We start from the raw sequence: 18,977 nt of genomic DNA, 5'->3' as shown, positions 1-18,977 counted from the left end.
TGGGTTCTTCCCCAGCCCCCTCCCGCTTTGTCCCGTTTAAACAAAACATTTCAAGATGCACTTTAAAAGCGAGGTTACGTGGCGGCAGCAGGTGCCTCGGAGTGAGATGCAGGCCACCAGCGAGAGATGCTCCAGCCAAGGTTGCAGACCGCGGCCCCAGGGGGCGTAAGGGCTGCTGGGGCACCCCAGCCCGGGCGGGGCGCTAACTGCAGATCCCGCTTGCAAGGGGAGGGGGCGGCCCGCTCGGGCCTGCTTGACGCCTACGCCCCACAGCGTCTGACAGCAGGGCCGGGGAGGGGCGATGGCTCCGTGACCCAGCAGCGTGGGGCTGGGGGCCTGGGCTCTACGCCCGCTGCTCTTGGCCTTGAAGGAGAGCGGAGCCCGCAACCTGCCCCGCCTAGCCCAGAGGCAGGAGGGATGAGCCAAAAGCGGCCCCGCCCCGAGCTGGAGGGGGGGGGGCTCCAGCGGCTACACCAGGCCCCCCCCCCCCGAGCTCGCCATCCTCTCCCCGGGGGCGGGGGGCCGGAGCCGCACGTGCGCTACAGCCCCCGCCTTAGGCAGATGGAACCCGCCGCCGCCTCGCGCAGCGCGGGCTCCGGCCGGGGCGGGGGCGGGGCAGCCCCCACCTCGCTGTGCAGCCTGGGCCCGGGCAGAGCCGGGGGGGGCGTCGGCGTTAACCTCCAGGCCCGCAGCCTCCTGGCTGAGCCCCTGGTGGCCGCCCGGAAATCGCTGCCCGGCAGCACCCTCCCCTTCCCCCGCGGCTCCAGCGTCTTGGCGACGGGCGCGGTGGGCTGTGGAGCCGGCCGCGAGCTCCAGGCAAGGCGCGGCATGGAGACCCCGCAGCAGGGACCCCGCCAGGTGAGGGGCCTGGGCCGGCTCCCTCGTTGGGCTGCGTTCCCGCAGCGAGAGGAGGGGAGATGCGGGGTGGCTCCCTTATCGGGGGAGTGTGGGGGGGTTGCAGGTGGGGAGCGGGGAGTGTGGGGGGGGTTGCAGGCGGGGGGGTTGCGAGCGGGGAGTGTGGGGGGGGTTGCAGGCGGGGGGGGTTGCGAGCGGGGAGTGTGGGGGGGGTTGCAGGCGGGGGCGGGGGGGGTTGCGAGCGGGGAGTGTGGGGGGGGGTTGCAGGCGGGGGGCGGGGGGGTTGCGAGCGGGGAGTGTGGGGGGGGTTGCGAGCGGGGAGTGTGGGGGGGGTTGCAGGCGGGGGGCGGGGGGGTTGCGAGCGGGGAGTGTGGGGGGGGTTGCAGGCGGGGGGCGGGGGGGTTGCGAGCGGGGAGTGTGGGGGGGGTTGCAGGCGGGGGGCGGGGGGGTTGCGAGCGGGGAGTGTGGGGGGGTTGCAGGCGGGGGGCGGGGGGGTTGCGAGCGGGGAGTGTGGGGGGGTTGCAGGCGGGGGGCGGGGGGGGGTTGCGAGCGGGGTGTGTGGGGGGGGTTGCAGGCGGGGGCGGGGGGGTTGCAGGCGGGGGGCGGGGGGGTTGCGAGCGGGGAGTGTGGGGGGGGTTGCAGGCGGGGGGCGGGGGGGTTGCGAGCGGGGAGTGTGGGGGGGTTGCAGGCGGGGGGCGGGGGGGTTGCGAGCGGGGAGTGTGGGGGGGTTGCAGGCGGGGGGCGGGGGGGGTTGCGAGCGGGGAGTGTGGGGGGGTTGCAGGTGGGGGGCGGGTGGGTTGCAGGCGGGGGGCGGGGGGGTTGCGAGCGGGGAGTGTGGGGGGGGTTGCAGGCGGGGGGGTTGCGAGCGGGGAGTGTGGGGGGGTTGCAGGCGGGGGGCGGGGGGGTTGCGAGCGGGGAGTGTGGGGGGGGTTGCAGGCGGGGGGCGGGGGGGTTGCGAGCGGGGAGTGTGGGGGGGGTTGCAGGCGGGGGGCGGGGGGGTTGCGAGCGGGGAGTGTGGGGGGGTTTGCAGGCGGGGGGGTTGCGAGCGGGGAGTGTGGGGGGGGGGTTGCAGGCGGGGGGCGGGGGGGTTGCGAGCGGGGAGTGTGGGGGGGGTTGCAGGCGGGGGGCGGGGGGGTTGCGAGCGGGGAGTGTGGGGGGGGGTTGCAGGCGGGGGGCGGGGGGTTGCGAGCGGGGAGTGTGGGGGGGGTTGCAGGCGGGGGGGTTGCAGGCGGGGGGCGGGGAGTGTGGGGGGGTTGCAGGCGGGGGGCGGGGGGAGAAGCTCCCTTATGGGGGAATGTGTTGGGGGTTGGAGGTAGGGTGAGGCTTCCTCATAGGGGTCGTGTGTAGGCGGAGAGGGAGAGCAAGTGTGGGAGGGTTGCAGGTTGGGGAAGGGGTGTGGAGGGGGAAGGCTCCCTCATGGGGGGGAGTGTACAGGATGGGGGGGCTCTCAGTTATTTTTGAGTTTTACAGCCGCCTCCTCTCAGGTTGGAGGCAGGGGTTTTGACGTCTTTGTCAGCGGCCCCCCTTCAGCCCCAGTTCAGCGTGTAACGCAGATGGATGGCTATATGGAGGCTTTTAATCCTGCTGAGCTTTCTGAGGCCCCAACCTGACCTGCATTTTCAGCCGTACTAAGTAACTGTGTTGAATATGGATTCTGCTACCTCGGTTGTGCAGATGGGACCCAGATCTTGATTAAGAGCTGTAGTTTAAGAGCCGTTTATGGTACAGACCAATCTTGAAAAGTCTTTTTTTCAAAAGCCCTTTCAGTAAAGTTCTGTGCCCCTGAGCTGGCCAGCAGGGCCATGTTCGGAGATTGTCACTTGGAAAGCAGTGCTTAAAATCAGTTTGCCGAAATAACTGAGCAGGCAGCGTGTTTTGCAATTGCATCCTAGTTGTAGCAATACTGGGACCCCCGGCGTAGACCAAGCTCCTGTGGCCACCAGCTTTTTTTAACAGTGTTGTTAACCCTGCTCAGACCTACATAACGCAGTACTGTGTTAAGAATGGTTTCAGAGTAGCAGCCGTGTTAGTCTGTATTCGAAAAAGAAAAGGAGGACTTGTGGCACCTTGGAGACTAACAAATTTATTTGAGCATAAGCTTTCGTGTGCTACAGCTCACTTCATCGGATGAATTCACTGGAAAATACAGTGGGGAGATTAAGAATGCTAGTGCTTGTGGGAGCATTGTTTACACTATTGCTGTTGGAGTTCACCGGTATTAACAATTGTGGGGGGTTTTTTTGTTTTTTTTTTTTTGCAACCCCCTGCCCATGTAGACCAAAAAGAGTGACTTTTTCCAAGGGGACGTATTAACCCCCTTTATTGATCAAATAACTAGCAACGTCTTGCACAAGAACATGATCATGGTCTCATGCAAATGGCAGCCAGGAATTTGTGATCCCTGTTCTGTTGTGGGCTTGGGCAAGCAAGTCTCTCTTACTGCCTTGGTTTCCTTATTCTTATAATAAATATGCTTATATCATAGGGTTTTTGAAATCAGTGTAATGTGTTTTGAAGATGTAAAGAGCTATAAAAATAAGAATGGTCTAAATCTCAGGACTTGCAGTACCTACACTCCTCGGAACCACTGGTTTAAATCCTGGCTGTGCTGACTTAGCCTGTTATGCTTCTGTGGCAAATAAATTCAGTTCAGTGCAATTTAGCCTGGGTCACTTTTGGATGGGGTGACCAGATGTCCTGATATTTAACCCTTTGTCCCACGTCCCGATCAATGTAAGCATGGGTAAGAATTACTCTTGTAAGTAAAGGGTCATGGGATCTTGGATTTCTAATTGCAAGTAGCATTAAGACCTACTGCTGTTCCATTTGGAAAATTGATGGCAAAATTCCCATAGACTTAAATAAGAGCAATATCGGGGACAACAAGGTTCATGTCTAGCTTATCCTGTCTATCAGAAGCTTATTTTTGTGCAGAGTAAGCTGAGGTCAGGGTCGACACTGTCTGGTTTAGGAAGCTGTTCAGTGTCTCTCTCAAGGACTGATTTTGAATGACTTATGGGGAAGAAACAAGTGGTGAGTTCAGTTCTAGCAAGCCTTTAATTACATTATCTGTGTAATTTTTAATTGAAATAGTCTTCAGAGCATGGGGATTTTTCCTTTGTCCAGTTTACTTATTTAATACAAAATCTGAATCTAAGCTGCCTCATTTTTTCTAGGTGAGAAACATTTATCAGGTGTTTGAGCTATGCTTCAGCTAGTCTGTTAACAAGAGGTTTTATTTTTTTGTAGTTTTAGTTTTGACCTTGTGGTCAAAATAATTTTGAAAAGGTTGTGTTTTCTTGCACATTTTATCATGTTAGACTGTTCTATCTCTAAATTTATAATTTCACTAGTAAAGTACCTGCAACTCTTCATACTATAATCTGCAAATATGTTGATATTAAGTACCTAATTTTTGGCAGTGTTTTTGTAGATAATATTTTCAATAATTGACTGGAGTGATGAATTAACTTTCCTGTCTGTGTAGTTTTATTATAAGAGAAGGAAAAATATTTAAAGAGAACAGCTACATATGCCTCTGAGGTGTCTATAGTATCTCTCTCAAATCCAGCACATACCTGAATTTAGGCATTGACATCAAATATGTATCATATACTACTTTACATTTCTACATAGTACCTTCCAGCCAAGGATCTCAATGCACTTGTGTACATACGCTTATGTATGTTATGTTCAAAATCGCCTATCAGAAGTTTTAATATTTGTTGGATGTGTCAGTCATGCTTGGAATTTGCTTGTTTCTGTGAAATGGCTTAGCAAGGGTTTAGAAGGGAGATGGTTTCATAACATACTAATGGAAGATTTTTTTATTTCAGTGCCCACCCCGTGCCCTTCCCCCAGTTCCAAGGTAAGATTAGCTGATTATATGAAATATGCTCATTTTTGTGCCCTGGAATGTACTTGAAAGTTGTGAAATTAAGAAAAAATGAACTCAACAAAAATCTGAGCTCTCACTGACTTGAGTGACATTTTGCTATGTGTCTTAAAGAGACAAATATGCTTTCAATTCTGTGCTGAACAAAGTTTAAAATAAAAGGAGTACTTGTGGCACCTTAGAGATTAACAAATTTATACCTTATGCTCTAATAAATTTGTTAGTCTCTAAGGTGCCACAAGTACTCCTTTTCTTTTTGCAAATACAGACTAACACGGCTGCTACTCTGAAAAGTTTAAAATAAAATCAAACTTGCATTTGTGAAGCTAGGGTGAAGGCTGTGTCAGCAGTTTCATTATAAACCTAGCTTTATTTCAGTTTTGTATTTAACCACAAAAAATTGCAATAGACTAACATTTTTATGTAAGTTTTGGCCTAGCAGCAAACACCTTTTTTTTTTTTTTACTAATTTTTTAAAAGTACCTTAAAAATGTAAGTATTTGGGTATGTGTAACTTCCTCCTTTGGCTTTCCATGGGCCTTGAGGTATAGGATGCTTGTTTTCCAATCGTATAGTACAAAAGTTTTGTTTGTAAATAGATTGGGAAACCATTTACTTCATAATATCTCCTTGCTTCTGTCATTTGGAGGAGAAAAATGCATCAAAGATTTTAAAAACTTCTTCAGTCTCAGTAACTCTTGTATTTTCAACCCCTTCTCTTTTCCTGGTCTTCGCCTCATTGTTTATTGCTGTTGAATGCTGTCTCTCATCTGTATTTTAAATTGCAAGCGCTTTGGGGCAGAGACTTTTTAAAATCAACTTGGTGCCTAGCATACTTTTGAGTGTGGTATAAATAATAAAATCAATGAATACCATATTGAGGCAAAAGATGTAGAGGTTATGGTTCTGAGGGTTCAGTGATCCATGAGCCAAGGTAGATTTTGATGATAGGAAAGGCAGTTGTTATAATCTAAGTCGAAAATCCTCTTCAGTGCCTTAAGACATATGTACAAGGAGCCCATAAATACCTTGAGGAGTCTGAATATTTTTTGTTAGCTGCTTGCTTCTCTATCATATAACTTCTTCTGTTAGTTTGTATCAGATAGTAAGACAGGTTCCAATTAAAGAGCCAGGTAAAATGAAAGTTTCAATCTCATGAACAGCTAACAAATCAAGAAACTGTACATAGTCACAAGTAGCAAACAGACTATTGTTTTGTCTATGGCTAAGCAGCCTCAATCTTGTCATATTCAAATGTTTGTAAAAAGAAATAGGGCTCAGGGGAGGTGGATGGCTCTTATGTATAAGTTCTGTGATCCCATAAACCAATTGCATTGTGAGCTCTAACACAGTTCTGAGTTGTAAATAATTCAAAACTAACGTTCTTGTTCCTTTTATATTCCTTTCTCATTTATTTATTTTTTTTTAATTTAAATGGGAAAATCTTGGATCTGAAGTGGAAGCCAAGGTGAGTTTGTTTAGTATTAAGTGCTGTGCATTCTGTTTAACAGTTCCTGTTGACTTCAGTTGAATCGTTTTTAAAGTTTAGTGTCTGCACTCTAATGTTTTGCCTAAAAGCAGTTTGCTAAGTATTATAATTTATTTATTTAGTGCTTTATGTGTACATGGGTCAAGATTTTAGAAAGTGCCTTATGCTTTTGGGTGGTCAATTGGAGACACCTTAAAGGGGCCTTATTTTCAGAGGAGAGTTATATACCTTAGAAAAGAGGAGAGAGTCTTTAAAGTCACTCATTGTGCAGGCCTCACCTCACGGTTGCCATTCTCTGATGTATCTGTCTTGAGGTGAAGTGATCAGAATTGGACACTACGCTGTATATGAGAAATTTTTTCTATGGCACATCATTATTATAATTTCCTTTTTTTCTTTTTTCTTTTTTTAAATGCCCATCATATGTGGTGTTGTGTTGTTTTTTTTAACAGACGTTGTAGACTGGGCAGGTTTTTTATTTTCTATTACTTCCCCGCTCCTTGCTATACTCTTCCTTCTCTTTACTCTGCTGATGGGGTTTCTCATGGCTTGTGGAAAGAGAGGGCTAGGAAATCCCAATCCTCTTCACTTCCAAAGGGATTCCCCTTTCTGGGTTGAAGTAGAGTTGTTAGAAAGAGAGCATGGATTCCTCCATAGTGTGTAACTAGTTCCTTTATTTTACATCTTACAGATGAAATTCCACTTAGTCGTCCAAAAAGAAAGAAGCCCAAAGGAAAAAATGCACTGGGTAAGAAGCTGCCAGGAGTGAAAGATGTACTTAGAATGCTGGAGGAACTCTGTACTGTAGCTGATCTCCTGACAAATGCATCCTTGGATTTCAAACCTACCATTCCTAACAGGGCAACTTTTAGTCTTCCTGGCTCGTTCATCTTCATTGGTTATTGTCACAGTTCAAAGCAACTGCACTTGTATTTCCGTCTCATAGCCCAACAAGGGGACCCACTTTTAGGCTTCTGACTCCCTAGCCATCACCTCTCTTGGGTCGAGACGTGTCTCTCTCTCTCCTTCCTGACTAGGGTTTTTCTGGGCTGCAGAGTTCTCTCCTTACACTGCAAATTCCCCAGCAAATCAGATTGCCTAAGCAGGCCTGCTTTGCTTTCTCCTCAGAGGCTATAAACATATAAGCAAGCACCTATATTCTTATGATGAAAGTATCACAGAGAAAACTTATTAAGAACAATAAAATAACTTGCACGCATGGTAATAAACTTATCAGAGATCACCCCAAACTCCAGCAACGGCTCTGGGACATGATCAGTTCTTTAAATCCCACTATGGGGTTTTTCTGTGGTTACAAGTTCTTAACAGCTGTTCCCTCAGAACAAGCACCCCTGTGCATTGGTTAGCCTTTCCTTTATCCCTGAGTCTTTGATCTTCAGAAACTATGAATAGGTAATCAATGAGATTACCTCTCTTCTCAGGGTGTAGCTTCAAAAGGTTAGGTGCTGATGTGGCGATTTGCATTCCTTTTCCCCCATATATTTCCCACTTAACCCATTTAACTTTGTTGGTCCTGAAAGTTCCTTCTTTTCTGTTACGTTGTTTAAGATAGTCCTTTGAAGCACCAAATGTTTCCCAGGGTTTACGTTGTCCATGTCTCTCCCCTGGAAAAGTTTAGATACAATCCCACAATAATACATAAACTAGCATTTATAATACAATGGACTCCAAAGCTATTTAAATGTAATTCAATAAAATCTCCCAAAGATATTGTAGGAAATTGCCATATCTGTCACAGTTTTTATACATTGTGATTTTTTTTCTTCTGAAGCAGTACGAGTTAGAATTATAGTCTTAATACTAAAGTCATTGGGCTTTTTCCCCTCAATTCTGGTTGCTAATAAAGCAGCAGGTGCTGATACAGCATTAACAAATTCCTTGAATTTTTTTCTTGCTATTTTTTCCCTTCCTGGTTACCTTGGCTGCTTGGAGCCTTGATACTAGGCAGTCATCCACAGCCATGAAATGCTTTTCAAACTGATCATTTTACTAAGTGTTCTGAATTGACTCAACACAAATCCAAGTAAATACTACTATGCCTGTTTCTGTAATAGATTTAAATATTGTCAGGTATTCTTTAACATCTCACAGAAGAGATGAACTGTTCACAAAGTGTGTTTCACATGAATTCCACCTAGTAGCTAAACAGAGAAAGAGGAAATACAAAGTGCAGATATGCCTTGGTTGCCTTCCCAGGAAGGCTCACACTACCATTGAACTGAATTTTTTTTTCTTTTATTCTGCTTTTCAGAGGGTATCGTTCATGCAGCTGTCCGTCGGCCATCTGAGAGTAGCGAGCCTCTAACTCCTGAGGTTCAGGATGCTCCACCTCAGAGGAAACGCAAGAAGAAGAGAGTGCCTCCCGGTACGTGGAGACTGACAGAAAGGATGGAAGATGAAATTAGGCTTGGCAGCATAAAATCTCACGAGCTCACTTCTTAAATTTCTATTTCTTAAACCATTAGAATAAGTGCATCTGCATTGTTTACAGGTCAAAGTCATCTCTAGTGTAAATCCTTGGAGTCAGTGAAAATTCACGTCAATGAAGCAGTAGGCTGAGAAATCCAACACTCAAGCGTCATGCAATTCTAGATGTTCAGGTTTCTACTGGAGTGATAACGCTTCTGTCTTGCCGTCTATGTAGTACTTTGCCGTCTACGTAGTATCTTCCATTTATCTTGTTAAATATGAGCCATATTTTATTACTGCTGCTAGGTTTTGTAATCTACACCATAAAATATATGCATATATAATGTGAATTATATGCATATATAATGTGAAATCAGTGTTCCAGTAGAAACTTACATTTTTGGAATTTTAATTTTCCAGTGTTTCATTATTGTTTTTTAATTTGAATATTTGCTGATTTTAACAATAGAATAAATTAGAGCAATCTTATAATATTTTTTAGGATATTGTATTATTCAAGTAGCTATTTTCAGTCCAAAAGCAAACACGTTGAGGTGTCTGCATCTGCTAAAAGATTTCAAGACCAGTGGTGGGCTGACTTTATGTGATCATAAGAAAATTAATGTAAGAACTTTGATTATTTCTTAGAGTGAAAAATAGAAAATTGCTTTTCCAATGCTGATCCCAGATTTAATATTTTTAATGAGACAAACAGCACACCAGTCTTTGCTGTGAAAGTTGCCTTTGAAACACTTGGAAGTATTACTTTGAAAACATTTAACACTTTAGTTTACTGGCACCGTACTGCAACACACAATCACAATTCCTAAATTGTTAAAAGTACATTAAAAGATAAATAGGTTAAAAATTGTCACAAGATTAATGGAAACATCAAATTCTGGAAGTGGAGAATTATAGATGATCCTGTTAGCATTTTGTATTAACTGAAACTCGGAACATGGTGCTTTTTGTTCACAATGATTGCATTATAGTTATACAAATGTCTAGTGCATATATTTCTTACTCTGTACTAGCCTGCAGATAGATTATTTTTGCAGTTTATTTTAAATCTTCAGAGTCTGAGACCTCTTTCACCCAGCAGAATGTGCCCAACACATCCTTTTTTCATACTGGAAATGGCATGGATCCCCAGCCCTCTGAAGAAACAGTGATTCGTAAACATCGGAAAAAAACAAAGTGAGAATTTCTGAGGTGCATTATAATTCTTGTCACAGAATATTTATGATAATGTGTTAATATGTTAGTATTTAAGGCCCTGATCCTGCAAAGACATGATGTCTCTGGAGCTACTCAGAGTGTGCAAAGGTAAGTGTGTGTGTGAATCTTTGCAGGGTCAGGGATTAACTTTGTTTTTTTTAATCTGTGGTTACAGTAAATGCTTAGAATTTAGTATTAAGAAATATTGAAGTAGATTTTGACAATTTATTAATTTAAATTTTCTTCAAATCTACACTACAGTTGTGAGCATGATAGTATAAATACAATACTTAAATCACATAAATTAAAAAATAAATCACAATATGTAACATAGGCCATATCTGCACTAGAGTGCTTTAACAGCATAGGAATACCTCTACTACACTGGCAAAAGTGATCTTAGTGTGGATTCAGCAATACCTGCAAAGCTGTGCTTTGTACTGGTATCATGAAACCACCTCCCACAAATAAAAGAAGCTATACCAGTAAAATTGTGGCTAGGGACTTCAGCTAGCACAATTATGGCAGTCAGGGATCACACCTCTTCACACCCTTGACTGACATAGCTGTGCTGGTAGGAGTCTGTAGTGTAGAGAGAACCTAATCATTTGATTTCTGCTTTTCTTTAACTTTCACTCTTATTTCTTAACTTTGTCAGAACATTACTTTTGCTCTTTATTTTGTCTCCACTTTCCTTCAGCTTTTGAATGTTGGTCCTTTAAAACACTTTTGCTTCTCTTCTTGCCTAAGTATTTCAATTTCTTTAGCTTTTTTCATTAACTTATTTCTTCTGCATTCTTTCTATTACAATAATCTTTTCATGTCTTCCCCCCCCCCCACCTGAGTGGTTTGTCATAAAACAAAAGTAAAATATTAAAACAGTTATTGGGGGTTTGTTTGTTTGATGGTGATTTTATGCTTCCATAAAGAAGAATTTTACGCCCTAATCCTACAAGCAGTTGCACGCAGAAGAAACTTTATATACGTGAGTATTCCATACTATTCAAACCAGTAAAATTAGGCGTGTACTTAAGTGTTTACAGTATTAGAGCATTAGTCTTTAAAGCTTTTGACATTGTTCTTTTTCTCTCCACATATCCTCTGATCATAGGAAGACTCAACCAGCAGAAATGCAATGCTCCAATGAACTGGGAGTGGAGGAAGAGGACATTATTGAAGATGAACAAACAAAAAGTCCAGATCAGCAGCCTGTGTTTGCTGCTCCCACTGGTGCTAGCCAGCCTGTGAGCAAGGTGTTTGTTGAAAAAAATCGTAAGTAACTTCTCATTCTTGTAACTTCAGACATTTTAATAATAATGAAAAAGTTAATGCTGTCCTGTTAAAAAAGAAGTTATGCAGAAATAGTTACAACATTAAAACCACCTGAGCATGTGGCCTTATGTATATTTTTAAAGTTATCAAATTTCTGCATATGTGTAATTTGACTTAAAATATATCATTGTGTACTCCTGAAGTAGAGCATTCTTTCTGAAAATGTCACGCTCCCCAAAGTTAAATTAATGGAAAGCAAGAATTACTCTTGCACTCATCTTGACACGAGTCCCACAAGCACTAGTTTTTTAATCAGAGTTAACTGACCCCCCTGCTCAGAGCAAGTCAAGCTGATGGAGCTTTATCTAACTAGTATTTTCAGTGTTGCTACCCTGGTGAGAAATTTTAGGGAAAACTTACTATAGGAAGGCCCGTATGATCATATACTTTTCAAATACAAAGGAAGAGGCATGAAAGAGGTTTTTATGGGAGATAAAATGGGATGCCAAAGCATTTTTCTTTTAAGTGAAAACTGTAGTTGTTCTGAAGCTATTAGTGAAACCAGGTGTGTTTTGGGATCTTGGTAAGAATTAGGGAACATAAGAGCCAAAATGTTTTAAATGTTTCCTCCCTGTGCAGCCTCCAGTATTGCAAGGACCTTATCCTGATTGAGATTTCTAAAGTCTGATCTGCACGAGAAGCTTTTACTGGCAAAACTCTGCATGCATCCACACTAAAAACTGAGTCCTGCCAACAAACCCCTAAACTTTTGCTGGCAAAATTAAACCAGTTCACCAAGTGACATAACGCCTCTATATGTATAGTTGTGCAATCAAATTGCCTGTGAGGAGACAGAAATACCTGTACCAGCAAATGTAGTCCTCCAGCAACAAGTCCACAATGCAGCTGTCCCAGCAGCAGTGACCTCCTTGGTCAAATTTTTGAACTCTGCTGCACAGGGCTTGCAGTGACTGGAAGCCTGCCTCCCATTTAAATTTGCCAGCATGTTTTGGAAATACGTCTTAACCTGCCTGCCACCTTTGCAAGCGCTCTTGTACCAGCATGATTCCAGCTAAACCTTATGCTGCTACCTGTTCCAGGAAAGAGGTCCTGGATTTCTTCAGTCTGTGAAATGGATGGAGTTGTACAGGCACGGATGAGGATTCCCGCAGGAATCAAGATGTATATACTGATATTACAAAGGAGATTCAGAAGCAGGGGGACACAGCAAGGACAAGGGCCTATGCCAGGCAAAGGGGAAGGAGCTGCAGTAGACTTACAGAAGAAAAAGGAAGGCAACAAAAAGTCTGGCACTTCCCCCAAGAGATGCTGCTAATATGTGGAGCCAGGGTAGATTTGATTTAAATCACTAGTCAGGAAGACTTGTTTTAATCATGGATTTCTACATAAAAGTGCATTCTTGTTGGTGGTTATAACCTTAATACATATTCTTCATAACTCAGAGATAGATGTAGGTTTCATTTTTAGAAGGTATACACTATACATTTTTAAGTGATTTATTTTGAAAACTTTTCAGATTAATTTTACAACTATATCAGAAAATGAATGATTGGTTTTTTTCATTTACCACAGGTAATTGAAGCAGATATTTATGAAGTCATTGGGAGGTGAACTATCTCCAGTTCAACAGATTAATCATTAATATTTGGAGGATTTTCTTGCCATGCTGTATTAGGAGGAGAACGTCACCAGACAGATATTTAAATTGTTTTATTTAACTAAAACAACAATGTTATGTATTCTGGATTATTTTCTTCAACAGCAAACTTACAGTATTTTAACAAAACAAACATATGAATTTTTGAATTTAGTTAAACATTCAAGTTTTTTAAAATCAGGTTTGTTTTTGTTAAAATTGTTTAGCTAAAATAGTTAAATGAAATATTGTAAAAACAAATACAAAAATTTAAATTGATTATGTCAGACAGGTCAACATGAGAAACTTTAAATATTGGCTTCTGCAGCTAAATCATCTTCTCAGTCATCTTCACCTTCATTTTCCTGTTTGTTTATAATCTAGAAAAGAAAAACAAGCGTTCCTGCTTTTTCAGGTCCCAAATGACTTCTCAATTTGGAATGAATTAGTCCAAAGGAAGAAAATATTCTTTCTACACTGGCAGTAGAAGTTACTGCTGTTAAAAGTGAGATTATCACTTCAACAGTCTCTGAATCCAAGTTCTTAAGTGACTTCCACCAGTTCACTGGTATGACTTTCTTTAAAACATCAGCAGCAAACATATATTTCTTGAATGGTTCTTATTCCCAACCTGGGTCTCTTTTACAGCATGTTGCCATTATAGGTTTTCCCTTCTAGTGAGAGAATGGTATGGTAGATCTCAAATCAATGAAGGCTACACTCAGGAAGACCTCAAGACTTCTGGAATATGCTGCTTAAACAGTTTCACTTTTGTTTCTACTGCCTGTTCCTCCCTTCTCACATTTATCTCCAGATTTCATCTCCATGTCCAGATCTGTTCCGCCCCCAACAATCTTCTATTCATTGAACTTTATGAAACTTTGCACTTTTAGAGAGAGTTAAGGGATTGACTCTGTGTACACAAATTTGCAGAGGGACAATAGGGTTGAGGTCTGTTATTTCTCACCTCTATATATTTATTTATTTTATTTTTATTTAAAAACATTTTTGCTGTTAACAAGCATGTTATCTCTGGCAACACAAATCCACAGTTTGAGAACTGCAAAACAAAGCATCTCTGATGGTATCTTCTAGACTAAGCACTGGGTCCCATTGGATAGATAGAAAGATTAACCTAAATAATCTATACAGAAGCCCCTGGAACCCCATAAGATTGGGTCCCTAATTCATGAACTATTGGAACACATTTTACAAAATTTTTCTTAAACATTACATGAATTTATTGTCTCATACTATAGAATTAGAATTTATAATCCCTATTCCATGATGAGATGCATTATAGCTCAAAGATATCATAGGGTTTTTTCCTCTAAAAGCATTTTATCAAAAAAATCCAATTTAAATAAAAAAAAATCCAATTTTTTTTTATTTTAAAAAAATGCATTGATATTTATCCACCTTGTGTGGAGCTCATTGCCATGTAGAGCATCCACAAGCAACCCACCAGTGACAGAGGGCACTTTGCAAGTTCCAGAGCAGGGCACCCTGGAACTGCAGACCAAGGAGGAGCTTGCTGAGGAGGGGGATGTGGATGATGCAAGTCTGACATCAGGACCTCTTTGAGACCCAGCTGAACCTAGAGAGAGAACTAATCATTGAAGAAGGGAGCAACCTGTAGGTGTAATTTACTGTCCCTGTTAATGCATGCCATTTTTTTTTTACTTTCTTCAGGGCCCGCTGGGGAGGGGAGGTCACCGTCTTCTCCCCCCTCAAATTGCCAGCTGACTGTGCACGGGCAGGGAACAAAGGGATTCTGTTTTAAAATAGCCAGTTTATTTCCAGGGTGTGAACTGGCAGTAGTAAGTAATACAAACAAAGAATCAGGATAAAGCAGCCAAAACCATTTCCAAATATATACTTTTGCCAGTACTTTCGCTGGTAATGCTTGACAATAACCAAGTACAATTCAATATGTTACAGAGAGAAAACATACTTGCACTGACTTAAGCTACACACAACCCAATAAGTGAGCATTCATACTACTGTATGTGATTTTTTTTTTTTGCGGAAAATCTGTTGTAAACTGATTGGATGCAGGATTTCAACTCCAAATCATATTACTTGCATCTATTCAGGAAAGAGATAAAAACTGTGTGTGGGTAGCTTTGGGAGGGGAAGGAGGGTTTTGATGTGGACAGGTTCACTTGTTCTCCAGGAGTCCTGGGGGCCTTCTGCCACTTGCGGAGAAGACCATTTATGTTTAGTTTTCTGGTCCCCTGTAACAAGTGAGTAGTTCTGGACATTTCTAGGTGAAGAACATTTCTCTCACCCTGGTAGGAGACCTTCCCATAGTACTCTGCCAGGACGTCTTGGGGATCATCATTGTTTATGTACTCAGCTGTAAGGTAGGAGCAGGGGACAGAATCAGGATACGTTTTCCATCTATCACCCCACCACAGTTAGGGAAGAATCCATCTATTATTTCCCTACATCTTGCTCGGAGTCCCAATCCTGTACAGCTGGACATGTTTAATGGCCTTGCACACCTGGATGATGACCATCCCCCTGTTGATTTTCCAACTCTGAACTGATAGCAATCCAGGATTACAAGCTTCCAGAAAGTGATTGATTGCTATCTGTTTCTCCGCTATTAAAGCAGCTCTCATTCTGGAGTGTCTGCTACAGGACTGAGGTGAGCTCAGAACACAACTCCAGGAATGTGATCTTCTGCATCCAAAAGTTCTGTAGGTCATCCCAGGTTTGCATCACAATCTGGTCTCATCACTCGGTGCCAAGAATCACCACTCCTCTGTGTGCAGCTAGTCAATGAATATCTGCAGCAGCTGGTTGCTTTCATTCACTGTATCATCCACTCTTCAGTATCCCCTCTACATGATGGGTTACCAAGATTCCACACATATAAAAGAAACACTTATCTTGTCCTTAAAATAGACAAGAGAGATTCTTTGGTCTGTGCAGCATCTGGTTTTGGACGCAAGAAATGGAAGGATTTAAAAACAGCGTGAAAGAGTGGATTATGGGTTTGATCCCAAACTCTGACAGTTCCCAGAGAGGAGTGATGATATCCCACAATATAATGCAAAAATTTCCTGGATGATAGTGTGCCTAATGGTGGTACGGGAGACACTGGATGCCTTCTTACAGTGCAGCATTTCCTTTGCTGATACAACTTGATCCTGAGGACACACTGAACTGGTACACATGTAGACGCATTCTATTGAAATAGCTACGTTGGTAGCAGAATGTCAGTAAAACTTCCTAGTATAGACAAGGGGCAAAGTATTACTGCAATACAAATAACAAGAAGTAGTAATAATCTCCATGATTGAGTAAAGTTGTTTTTCTTTTCAGGGCGTTTCCAGGCAGCTGACCGCACAGAATTGGTTAAAACCACAGAAAACATTGAGGTATTTATGGATGTAAAGGCTTCATGGACCACCAGGGATGTGGCACTCTCAGTGCACCGTGGTTTCAGGTATCTGATAGTCCCTTTTCTTTCATCAAAATATTGATCTGTTGTGTGAAATCCATTTCTTTTTCTCTCTGGCTAGGGAATACTTTTGAAGTGAACACCTTCTGTCTACCTTGTAAATCTCTCTTTTAGTCTCTTTGGACACAGTCAACAAACAACGGATGAGTGCAGAACTGAATAACTGCAAGCTTTTCTGTTGATGGACTAGGCCTAACGCTTCTCAACACTCTAGCAAATTATAGTATAGTTTGTTTTGTTTTGACTCAGAGTGCCTGCTTCTGAGGGGATGGGGAAAAAGTTGCAATATTGCAGGCAGAATTTAAACTGTAGGAGAGACCATAAATGTATCATGTATAATTTTAGAAAATAACAGATTTTTAGTTTGAATGAAATGCAGAAGCTGTTTTTAGTGTACCATTTGTAGAAAAAAGGCAAATGGACTAGCCTGGAAAGAGGTTGTAACAGCCAAAGTGAAATGTAATGATAAACAGCAGCGTAATGAGCTAGTATGAGGTGACTAGTGATTGTGTTAGGTCCAGTCTTATTTAATATCGTCAGAAATGATCTTGAAGTAATAAACTCGTTGAAATTCACAGATGAAACTAAAGTGGAAAGAGGTGCAAATGTTAGTGAGGACAGAAGTAATACCCAGGGACCTACAGAGGAAAGAGATTAAAAATGAGATATATGTAACTACTGTAATGCATCTGAGAAGAAAATATTTGAAAAATACGTAGCTCATGATGGAAAAACTTGGAAATTAGTAATGCTGAAAAAGAGTTAGGAACGAAATTTAAATCAAATTAGGCATGAGTTTGCAATGTGATTTAGTAGCAAAAAGGCCTGTGTGATTTTTGGCTGTGCAGAGACATTATGATATGGAGCAGGAAAATAATAGCTCCTCTCTATCTGGCTCTGGTATATTTGTACTGTGTGAACATTGTGTTCACTTCTGGGCAATGTGTTAGCAAGGAATTCAGAGAAAAACAGCAAAAATTATCATTGAGCTGGAGAGACTTACTTATCAGGGGAAAAAGATACATATAGTTTGGATAAAATACTACTAAAATGGAATTGGGGGGCTACAGCAGGGAGGAGTGCACATAGCCTCTATATCTGAAGAGTATGAATACCAAGTTTGGAGAGGAATTATTTAGAGCACTGCAAAGGAATACAGCTCCTGTAGCTATAGGAGTAATGGGATAGAGAAAAGGCTGAACAACAGTAAAAAAAATTTCCTTAGTAAGACCTCTTAGGCTGTGAAGCAGTCTTTCAAGAGAACAGGTGGAAGCCCCATTGCTTGGGACTTTTTAAACTAGACTGGACAAATTGCTAGAAATGATACGTAAGGAACAATCCTCCAGTCCTAGCAGAGATGGAGCGGATAACCTAATAGGTCTTTTCCATCTTTAGCTTCTATGATTCTATGACAATCTGGACCATGAACTTTTGCTAAGATTGCAGCTATTTACAAAAACTCTAACAATCTCTTATCCATTTAGGGTGATTGGACTCTTTATTCATGGCTTCCTTGCTGGCTGTGCTGTGTGGAACGTTATTGTAATATACATTCTAGCAGGAAACAAGCTATCCACTCTCTCAAACCTGCTAGAGCAGTACAAGGCCTTAGCATATCCTGCTCAGAGTTTCCTTTACTTGTTGTTGGCTATCAGCACAGTTTCAGCCTTTGACAGGTAAAATGTTCATTTGTATGACTTACATAATTTGCATGCCATGCATCCCCTTCTAAAGTCCTCTAATCACAAAATTTCTTTCTGTGGCACTTTTCTCACCGGTGATAGAATGTACTAGAGATTGTTTCATTTGCCTCCATTCATTTCTGCCTTGCTCTACCTTGACAAAAGAAGATTTATCCTCCATATGTATATATGCCATATATTTTTACATTAAGGGAATGTAGTGGAGGCATACACATGTATTTTGCAAAAATAACAGAATGGTAAAGGACTAAAGGAGAAAGTTATTTACTGTCTCCCTGTACTGTGTTCAGTGAGCCTTTCTTCCTTGAGTGGATCTGTATGTTCCCACTTGTGGTACCTTGTGGTAGATTCTTCCTCTTGCGGTGTAAGCTAGAGCGCTTTTGTGCCCCCTGCATCTCCTGTCAGGGTAACTGGTGTTCTGAGGGCAAGGCTATATAGGAGAGGAACATCTTCACCACCTCGGTTGCTTCCAACCATGTGCCTGGTCAGATGTGAACTACTCCGGTCTCTCTTTGGAGATTCTTGTTTCTTAGGAATAGTTAGCATTAGCTAATTATGAAGACACTGTGAATTAGCTCTGGTCTACACTACAAGTTTAGGTCGAATTTAGCACCGTTAGGTCGATTTAACCCTGCAGCCGTCCACACGCCGAAGCCATTTTTGTCGACTTAAAGGGCACTTAAAATCGATTTTTGTACTCCTCCCCGACGACATCGCTGGGCTGAATTTGGAGTAGTGGGATGCAATTCGACGGTATTGGCCTCTGGGAGCTATCCCAGAGTGCTCCATTGTGACCGCTCTGGCCAGCACTTTCAGCTCAGATACACTAGTCAGGTACACAGGAAAAGCCCTGGGAGCTTTTAAATTTCATTTCCTGTTTAGCCAGCATGGCGAGCTCATCAGCACAGGCGACCATGCAGTCCCAGAATCGCAAAAGAGCTCCAGCATGGACTGAATGGGAGGAACTGGATCTGATCGCTTTATGG

General features: G+C 42.9%; 1 protein-coding gene across 3 annotated transcripts in view; it reads left to right on the top strand.

Moving 5' to 3' along the window:
- The first annotated feature begins 213 nt into the window (after window positions 1-213).
- The window catches only part of TMEM237 (transmembrane protein 237), a 28,627-nt gene continuing 9,863 nt past the window's right edge, over window positions 214-18,977 (top strand). The window contains exons 1-9 of one of the 3 annotated variants that reach the window (XM_038422068.2): window positions 319-858; window positions 4,692-4,723; window positions 6,208-6,218; window positions 6,931-6,987; window positions 8,512-8,625; window positions 9,746-9,866; window positions 10,999-11,159; window positions 16,150-16,273; window positions 17,773-17,964. In XM_038422068.2, the coding sequence (XP_038277996.1) occupies window positions 418-858; window positions 4,692-4,723; window positions 6,208-6,218; window positions 6,931-6,987; window positions 8,512-8,625; window positions 9,746-9,866; window positions 10,999-11,159; window positions 16,150-16,273; window positions 17,773-17,964 (1,253 nt within the window). In that variant the 5' untranslated portion in view covers window positions 319-417. Of the gene's footprint in view, window positions 859-3,855; window positions 3,889-4,691; window positions 4,724-6,207; window positions 6,219-6,930; window positions 6,988-8,511; window positions 8,626-9,745; window positions 9,867-10,998; window positions 11,160-16,149; window positions 16,274-17,772; window positions 17,965-18,977 lie in introns of those variants that run through there. The other 2 variants (XM_043505594.1, XM_043505593.1) reach the window with 2 other exon arrangements.

Source organism: Dermochelys coriacea, chromosome 11 (assembly GCF_009764565.3).
Source record: "Dermochelys coriacea isolate rDerCor1 chromosome 11, rDerCor1.pri.v4, whole genome shotgun sequence".
Lineage (NCBI taxonomy): Eukaryota > Metazoa > Chordata > Testudines > Dermochelyidae > Dermochelys > Dermochelys coriacea.
Note: the sequence above shows the minus strand (reverse complement) of the source record. Positions and strands in the feature narration are given on the sequence as shown.